General features: G+C 39.3%; 1 protein-coding gene across 1 annotated transcript in view; it reads left to right on the top strand.

The window, feature by feature from the left end:
* The first annotated feature begins 1,732 nt into the window (after positions 1–1,732).
* Positions 1,733–10,060, top strand: part of nr5a2 (nuclear receptor subfamily 5, group A, member 2) — a 65,415-nt gene continuing 57,087 nt past the window's right edge. Inside the window, exons 1-3 of the mRNA XM_034881622.1 lie at positions 1,733–2,376; positions 5,377–5,495; positions 9,549–9,690. Of these exons, the coding sequence (XP_034737513.1) occupies positions 2,295–2,376; positions 5,377–5,495; positions 9,549–9,690 (343 nt within the window). The 5' untranslated portion in view covers positions 1,733–2,294. The remainder of the gene's footprint in view (positions 2,377–5,376; positions 5,496–9,548; positions 9,691–10,060) is intronic.

Here is a 10,060-nt window from a genome sequence, read left to right as displayed (position 1 = left end):
GCTGTGTTTTTTTTTCCTTTTATGTAAACCAGCTCCAGTTGATGACACTTTATTTGCAGCACAATGCACATGTTCACTGACATTTCTTTTGGATATAAGTGATAATGTATGGTTGCAAATGTTGCCTCAGTCATACTTTTAAAAAGCTTGTTTTATTAAAATGGACAAGAGTCTGGATGATAGAAGTGATATTTGAAAAGAGAGGAGAAACATGTTAAACGGTGGAGGAGGGTTGGTTTGACTATTCAGAGTCACCCAGAGATACATAAAGCATGTTCATCTGTAATGAAAAGCATTTGAACTAATGCTGTGGGAATGAAATGCAACAGGTTGGACTGTGTTCAGACAAAGTCGGAGGTTTTACAATTTTATTCTACCAGAGTTCTATATAATGTGGCTCTACTTGTCCTGCTTTTTAATAAATGTGTAGTCTAGCTGGGTTGGATATGAGTAACATGGTGTGCCATTACGCTACTCTTCAAGAGAAGTAAATCAAATTAAACTGATTCAATATACATTACTTGGAAATAATTATGCCAACAAATGATAGAAATAATAAAAAAACAAAGAAATAATTAAATAATGTGATAAAGTCAAAGTCTTTTCCAGCTCGTCCTCACCGGCTCAGACAGATGATAAGGATACACGTCTATGTAAACTAAAATGTGTGTGTGTCTTTGTGTGTGTGTGTGTGTGTGTGTGTGTGTGTGTGTGTGTGTGTGTGTGTGTGTGTGTGCTCGCGCACGTGCTTGTACATGCGTGCGTGCGTGTGTGTGTGTGTGTGTGAGTGAGTGTGTGTGTATGTATATGTGTGTGTTGGAGCGCATGGAGGAGGGGTTTTAGGAACCTAGGCGCATAATTATTTCTTGCATTTGTGTATTTAATTTGGAGCCTGACGTCAGATAACTAATTGATCCATGCTCAGCACATCACTGATAATAATTCAGAAGCAAAAGTATAATTTATTTCGTAAGGGGGCTGTATTGATTCGAAAATAAAGGCCGATTTAAGCCAGAGGCCGGCGGCGCTGCTCAAGTTCTTTATAAAACTGAAGAAACAAACCCAAAAGCTTGATGCTACGGAGGTATTCTTTTATTGATATGGCTTTTATGCATGATTTCATGTCTTTCACCTGCATTATAAAATAAGATAGCACTGTTAGAAAAGATGAAAGAAAGAAAGAAAGAAAAGTTATTGCATTGTATCTGATTATTTGCAATGACATTATAATGATCAGTCCGATCAGATGACACAGAAGCAGAGAACATGATGCTAAAATTATTGAGGTTAAGTAAGCTTAGCTTTTGCAATAAAATACATGCAACAGATATATAAAGATGAAGAGTGTTATAAAAATAAGAACTTTACAGAATCGTGCATATCCGCGTGCACGTGTGCGTGCGTGTGCTGCAGTACGCTCCTGCTTTAAAACGCTCCAACCCACATACCTTGCGCGCTGCCTTTGCGCTCCCTGCGCTCATGGGGAGTCTGCTCTCACGTGCGGTTCCATCACCTCGCTTTATTTCCTTCTTCTCGCTCCGCTTTTAAAGCCCTTCATTAACGGGATTAAACAGCTGAGATTTCGGAGAGATAGAACTAGAGGGTCTGAGGCAATGTTTCCCGGTCTTCTCTTCTGATTGGATCAGGGAAAGATGATGTCAGACGACCGCATGCGCCCCGGATTGGAGAGAGAGGAGTAAACAAAGCCGCGAGTAGGAGGAGGAGGGGGAGGAGGAGGAGAGGTCTCCACATCTCGAGACAGTCCGACCGACACACCGGCGACCCCGGTGGCGCGTACTCCTCTGCGAAAGGCTGAAAGTTACACTGAAGATCCGACTTTAATGACTGACGCGCTAAAAAAAAAGACTTTTGGAAAAGGAACACTTACTATCGTCTTTTATTCTGGACCCTCTGCATTTTTTTTCTCGTTTAAGTAAGAGACAGATTCCCTAACTTAGCGCGTAACTGTCCCTAAAGTATCGAAGGACTTAATCGGCTGCTGTCTGCGTTCTAATTGCTCTTCTGTGCGCTAATGCAATTTTGAGAAATTAAACAACTGAAGTTATATCAGAATAGACATGCAGCAGCGATGCAACCCCGTCGTTTGAGGACAGTCTGATTCGTTTGGATCAGACATCATGGTCCGATAATTGGAAGACAGAGAGAGACAGAACGTAAGAAATAAAGAGGTAAAAAGACATTTGGGACACTTTGTTTGCGGGAACATCTGCCTCTCACGTCCAGGTGTCCCGCCGAGCGGTGAGAAGTCTCCAGCTCAGGCCGGGAGCGCTGACATGCTGCCCAAAGTCGAGACTGAATCCTTGGGACTCTCTCGATCGTATGGAGAACATCGGCGCATGTCAAGGATTATGCAAGGTAAGACCTGTCATTGATTTTCCTCTCGCACGACCACAAGGCAGATCCATGAGCTTCGACTTAAGTAGTTTTATGGAAGGTTATCAAACTGGAAGTCCCCTGTGCGTCTATCTCAATGACACCAAAAGTTTTAAACACGCGTTTATCCAACACATTTCTGCGGACAACGTAGGACAATGACTGGTGAACTAGGTATAAGAGCCTTGATGGACCTGTTTAATTAGTAGGCACATGAAGTTCGATTCTGGAGATTTTTGAAATTTCTATTAGAAGCCTATGGTTTGTGGGTAAGTTTCAATTATTTTCTTTGAATCTTTACTCTGAAATTATAATTAGAAAACATGAATGCAGATCAAACCTGGACACATTTTCCTATGGTGTGGCGCGTGATCAAGCAATACTTATACTGAGCTGTCACTCATGCTGGAAGTGTGTTGGCGCCTGGTGCGTAGAAACGGTGAGACAGAGCACAGTTCTGTGTGTTTAACTTTTAGAATAAACCACTTGACTTATTCTCAGCGTAATATGCAGAATTTACATATTATTTTGTCTGAACACAAACAGTAGTTTAGACAGAGATTTGGCCAATTTATTAAAGAGAAGAAAAAAACATTTTTTTAGAGATACATTTTGTGATTTTCCCACTGCCAAAATTTAACCCCTGGACAGTAGACTTTCGTCTAAGAAGCCTATTAATCCTGCTCTAATTTAAATTTAACAGACATTCTGAAATTGTCATAATTGTGTGACAAATCAATCTAAATTAATTTATATTTTGTGTGTTCATAAAAAAAGTTGTCCTTATAATTTCAAAATGTAAGATTTAATAAATTAAAAAAAGGGCACAAAATAACACTTTTATGGTGCTATACTCACGAATGTACTTTTTTTTTTTTTTTACATGTTACGACAAATGTCAAATATTAAGTTGAAAGTGCGAAATTAGGTCTATTAAAAAAGTGCAGCTTTGATTGAGAAGAAAATTCAGATTGGATATTCTTATTAAAATTTTCTACGGCATTCATTGGATATGAGATATATATTTTATTGATGCTTCTACAAAATCCACAGAAAGCAGCGACAATTTAAAATAAAGGACTGACTTCTGCCTAGACAAACTCGCGGATCCCCCCCATTCCACTCACGTCATTTCACAACAGTATAAACGGGCAATCAATTAGCACGGTCTTGGTTTATGAGACGCTGATAACATACACGCACAAGACAAGGAGTGGCTTGTTAAAGAGCACATCATCCATTTCCACGCAGGGCTAAAAACAAGGTAGCTCGGACTGAGAGAGCTTTTCTCTTGGAATCATCAGTGCTTTTGACAAACGTTTTAGCTTTATTGAAATTGCATGAGCAAGTGGCGGTCGAGGTGAGAGCCAGCAGGTGAGAAACTGTGTTGACCGTTGTGTTTCTGCTCCAAATGAAGGCTAACCTGCACACACCTTATGTGCATAACCTCCGCTTGTTTCTAAAGCAAAAAGGAAGGAAAGGGAATGGGATTCAGCATGGTTCAACTAAGCTCAATTTAGCAATGCGCATCTTTCCAAAACATATGTTTATCTTTTGCAATAGGCCTACATACGTAATTATACTGTAAAACATGTATTAAAATGCGAACGCAATTATAGAAACAACACACATAGACTAAAATTTAAAGTGAGCCCATATCTGGTTGAAACCCAGATAGAATATTTCTGGAAATATTCTTTATTTGTGGGATGCTTGTCTGCAACCAGTGCCCCGGTAATGTAGACGTTCTTGATTAAAATTTGTCCAAAAGCAGCTGTTGTGCGTCGTGAGGCCATGATAGCGGGCCCTACACGTTTTCACCTTTATGCGCTTTAAGGCAGAAGAAAGTTCGGAAATAGAGTTTGCTTACGGCGGCTCGGTGGAACGTGTTGCTTCAGCTGGAATATGCAGCGTGGATCTCAGCAGGGCAGCGCGTTAACAAACCAAAAATCATGTCTTATTAAAAGGTTCTAGTGAGCAGATGAATGGATTTGAAGGAGAGCAGTATAAGTAAACGCGTCGACGTACTATTTCCACACTTACAGCCACATCCACTGAAGTTTTCCTGTTTGATCATGGCTGCTGTGTATGATTGCAACCATAAATAGGTTTCTAACTGCTGGAAGTGTCAGTCTGTCTGTTTGCTTGTTGGGCTGTCACTCCCAGTCCTAATTATCAATGCAAGCATGCCTAATACGCAAAGCAATTAAGGGGCTTCAGCACAAACAACAAATACGAATCGAACTGTATTCAGTCCTAAATCTTAAAGAAGTAAATAAAAAAATATATGCCAATACTGTAGATCTACTTGTTTCTAAACTGATAATAATTTACAGTAATTTGTTGTGTATTAAAATTATCATGTCAAATCATATCGACAACTTGTAAAATCGATTCTTTTTCCAGCACACTCAGAAAGTCACATCATATGTTGCCTCTGCTCTTGTGCCATAGCATTGCGAGTTATTCTTCTTCTTCGAGAGAGAAATAATGTAAGTTCAAGTTGGTTTTGGATGTTTTTCTCCTCGCCTGCAGAGATACGGGCTTGTCTGTGTGTCTTCATTTGTCTGTGGGCGGTAACGCTTTCTCCTCCAATCCTTAACTCTAATATCTTTCCATTTCCCCCAGCGATTTCACGACTTAGATTCATGCATATTTATGAGGTTCACTTTCATGCGCTTTTTTTATTTATTTTTTGGCTCCTGTCTGCAACGAATGTCGAGGAGAGGGCGGCAACAACGAGAAATAAATGGTTGCGTCCTTTCAACTCATTCCAAAATCAACTTCATCGTCTTCCCCTCCTCAAATTAAACCTCTACAAGTCCAACAGAGCTTAAAAAAAGAAGAAGAATCTCATTCAATTGCGTCGCGTGGCTTCCCGTGGTTCATTTTGACGGATGAAAGTGCGCTTTTGGAAAGAATAAAAAAGATTGCTCAGCAGTGAAATAGACTTCTCTCTGTGTGTCCGTGTCTCATCCTCAGCCCCCCAGTTAAAAATGATGGACTACTCCTATGACGAAGACTTGGACGAGATGTGTCCCGTGTGCGGAGACAAGGTTTCAGGGTATCACTACGGACTACTGACCTGCGAGAGCTGCAAGGTTAGTGCCCTCAGTCTTCACTCCACAGTAGGAAACCATTACAATAATATTGTGACCTTTCCCCCTTTGATATCTAAAAATATTCCTAGAGTCTGAAATTGTATTTGGAAGGGATTTCTCAATTATGCCTTAATTACTGGTGTTAGTATAAAGTTGGTGGTGCATCAAAGCCTGTCAGAGTATGGTTTAATTGTTTGCAGTATTTGGCAGTAAAGCTGGACTTAGTTATTAATGTGCTATTTGACGTTTTTGTTTACTTTATTTTTCTTAGATATTGCAGATACAGCCATAGTTTTTAAATGCTTACATTCCATCCATATAAATACTTTGGCACTTATATTTCTCAACTTGTGCTGTATTTTAGTGTATTGAGCTCTCTGTGGAGGTGCCTTTTTTTAACTTATATTTTGCACGATAAGTACTTAGCCAACATTCTTGTCCAGAGTGATTTGCAACAAGTGCAAATGTTCAGTAAAGAGTCAGTTGTTCCTCATTAGCATTACAGGAAAACCAAAGAGGCCGAAGGTCCCGTGTTGTTGTGACAATTGATGTAACAAACTTTTCCTGTGAGTGTCAGAGGATTTTGTAAAGCGGTGAATGGTTTGGAAAAGAAACCGTTCAAAAGCATGCAAAAGGGTTTTGAATATTTTGCAACGACCAAACACAGGAGGTGAGGAGGGTGGGGGGTGGGGGGGTCAACCCAGGAAGCAAAGTACACAATAATACGGTCTCTGTTTGTACAAGCATGTTCTCTACTGTCTAAAACTCATCACAAGTTCATTAGGAGAACAGCAACATTGTCTGGTTGCAAAACGTTTCCATAGTTTAATAAAGAGGCTACCGCAAACCAAACACTTACTGCTATTATTTTGAGCTCTATCAACAACCTATTTGTCCCTTTCTGCCTGTTTCTACAGTTTTCCTCAACACTGAGCTAATAGGCTTTACCCAAGTTTTTTGTTAGCCCAGTAAAGCTGTCAGCACAAAATGAAGCTAAGACAAATGTCTCTGTGCTAACACTATTCAGTGTAAAATTGCCGTTCACGGTATTGATGCCGCAGCTCACATTTCTTGCCTATGTGGTCATTATTCACAGCAGATGTTATAGATTTGATCCCATATTATGACCTTGAGATGCTGAGCACTTGCTTGAAGGGAGACGTCAGTGGCATCTCTGCTGCTTTCCAGCCTCTGCACAGGCTCGTGTTGAAGAGCCAGTTCACAAACCCATTTCCCAGTTCAGTTGAAAGGCTGTGTGTGTGTGTGTGTGTGTGTGTGTGTGTGTTTGTGTGTGTGTGTGTGTGTGTGCGCGTGCGTGCGTGTGTGTTTGTTTGTCTGTCTGCATGCAGGATGTAAAGGAAGAAGTCTTTTATAAAGTGCTATTTATCCTTGTTGAAACATGATTGATAATTACCTGAAGCTTATCATTGATTATCTCTAAAATGCACGCAATCTATCCAGTTAAAGTATGATTGTCAGAGCTGGAGACATACATCAGTGTGTTGACATGTTACAGACTCATATTGCTATTAAATATTCGCTATCAACCAGGCAGTGCAATCCATCTCTAGTGTAATAGAGGTTCCTCTCTGGCCACAGCTGCGTGAAAACCAGCACTTAGAATTTACACTTAATTTCTATAAACATCTAAGTACTTCTGTTTCAGTTTTTGTTGTGCACTACCTGAGAAAGATTCACAACTTTGTGGTATCTGATTTTGATTATTCTTCAAAAGTCTTTTCACCCTTTCAGCCCACCCCTTTCAATCCCCCCAAAACACAGTTGAGAATAACACCCGTTTGTTATCAGGGTCATATATTTTTTAAGGTTTAGTTGGGTCGCCAGTTTTGGGCTGAGGAAAAACACGCACATATTAAGAAAGAGCAAAATATTCTTCAACCTCCCCAAAATCCTACCAGCTCACACTGCACACACATAGTGTGATAGTTCATACTACACACTAGCCTATATAAAGTAAATATGGTACGACATCATACCTGCTGGAACAACAACAACAAGATGAAACAGGCGTCATTGTCATTGTTGTACACAAACAGGCTTAATCCCAGCATGCTTCATTTTGGGAGACTGCGACTTTTCAGAATAATCCTAAACTAGTAAGACGGTCAAGGACCAGCGCAATAGTGCATAGTGGACGTATCAAACATATATTTAGGATCTGCACAAGTTTAAGGAAAGAAAATACTAGCAAAACCAGATTTTTTGTTTTTATTTAAAATTTAGACAGAGCACATATAAAGTAAGGTGTATGGGAGACAGGGATCCAAGGAGATAGTTGGTGATGTACATTTTTTTTTTCTGCTTCTAATTGGATTTACTGGCCAATATTAATATTAAGCAAAAGCAGTTTCCTGGTTGGTGATTTTGTGCCAAGAGAGAGAGTTTTTCAGGATGGAATTCCAAGGTCAGGAATTGCTCAGATTATTTGTCACAGTAAAATTGGACACTCGTTTTATGAATCGCTTGTGTCTACTCTTCTGCATATCAAACATTTGTAGTGATTTCAGATTTTATGTGGATTTGTGACACAATTTTGGGTTAATGAGAAACTTTGCCTCTTTAAAAACAGAAATCAGAAGTAGTTTGTAACATTTCGGAGCCTTAACGAGTGTCTTTTCTTGGTTTAAACTGCCGGTCATTTTAAAGGTTTTTAGTGATGTTGTCCGCTAAATCTCCAGAAATGATGTAGTGTGGTTTTTGAAGCATGTTAGAATCCAGTTTGGTTCAGATATTTATAGCGCATGCTGTACACTAAATGGAAAATTGGAGAGAAAGTTCTCTCTCAAGCATGGATTTTTTAGCACAGAGAAGTCAATAATCCAAAAAGAGTGCAATAGATTTTTTTTTTGGGGGGGGATGGATCAGGCAATGCAGATTGTCAATTAAATTTTATGTTTGGTGAGATATTGACAGCAGCATGTTCTTTTTTCTTTTTCTTTTTTTAAAGACCAGGTTTAAGGATTCTCCTTATGGATCTAGAATACGTGAATACCATCTTCCCTTCGTTTGATTTTCACAACTGCTGCCTATTATTAATTCCACGTCGCCGGTATAAATCTCTGTAATCCCGGAACTGTGAATTATGGATGTAATTTATTGGATTTTTTTGGAATCCTGTGCTCATATTTTTTAATAATTAAGTGGTGAGTTGAAAAGATGCTTTCCCCGTAAATTAGACTCTTTACCTGAATATATTGAAATAATAATTATGAGAATAGCAATGTCATTTTGACAGGACATAAACTAGATCTCATACCCTTTATGAATTAGTTTACAATGCAGGGAAAACACTAAGTGAGGCAGGTATGTAAAGATGTTTTGATATGTTTTTGTTATGGGCTGATTAAAATTAAGGTATGTAAATGAAAATGTATGAATAATTTCCTTGTGTGACGTTATCAAAAAGTTTTTATAACTACTTACACAAAGTAAAGTTGGGGTCACTTACAAATTCCATTCCACTGCATTATAGACAGAATACCAGCTGATCTGAGTGGGTGGCTGCTATTTAATGCAATATCTACATTTCCCATTATCAGCAACCATTCATCCAATGTTCCAAAGACACATTCTGTTCACTAATCTGATATCTCTTTAGAAAACTAACTAGAAAAACATTGGAGAACCCTTTTGCAATTATGTAAGCACATAATGTAATCTGAAAACTGCTGCCCTGGTTAAAAAAATAAGGCAACTGATCTCAGCTGGTATTCTGTCTACAACGGAGTGCAATGGAATTTTCTAAGTAACTTCAAACTTTTGACCGGAAGTGTAGTTTTCAACAACACTGTATAAAAAAAAACTTTTCAGAAAGACTGAAATGTATTTCATTTGTAACAAGTATGTATTCATGCCCTGCTTTATATTGTATCACAGCATCATTTGGAGTGCAACTTTCAAAACTCCACCCTGTGCGTGTGTGTATATCCATTAAGCCTGTCCCTCTTCATCTGTCTGGGAGTGTGAATGGGCCAATTACCATCGCATTGCAGGGGTCAAGCGGGTTGACGTCTTAATTGGTTCTCTCCACAGGGCTTCTTCAAGCGCACCGTCCAGAACAACAAGCGCTACACATGTATAGAGAACCAGAGCTGCCAGATTGACAAGACCCAGAGGAAGCGCTGCCCGTACTGCCGCTTCCAAAAGTGCCTCACCGTCGGCATGAAGCTAGAAGGTACAGTTTGTTTACATTTCGACAGTTCAGGTGTTTGGCTCATGGCCAAAATTAATATCCCTTGTTATGCTGGTGCTTTTGCTTTTGTAATTCAGTGTGTTTCCAGTTCAAACGTGAGGTCACGATGAGATGAGAGATGTTCAACAGTGTTTCAAATTGCAAAAAGGACTCGTAGATAATGTGTAGCTGTTAAAAGTTTGGTATTCTTCAAAATAGATTAATAGGAGACAGTTGTTGCATAAAGGAGAAAGGTCTTTCACATCCAAGTGATTACATGTTTATACAAAGACAATGTCTTGCTCAAAGGCTCCCAGGATGAACAGATGACTGTTGTTAGCACTGAACATGCTGAGCAGTACAGTACTCATTT

This window comes from Etheostoma cragini, chromosome 9 (assembly GCF_013103735.1).
Source record: "Etheostoma cragini isolate CJK2018 chromosome 9, CSU_Ecrag_1.0, whole genome shotgun sequence".
Classification (NCBI taxonomy): Eukaryota; Metazoa; Chordata; class Actinopteri; order Perciformes; family Percidae; genus Etheostoma; species Etheostoma cragini.
The sequence above is the reverse complement of the archived record's forward strand: the minus strand, read 5'-3'. Positions and strand labels throughout refer to the sequence as shown.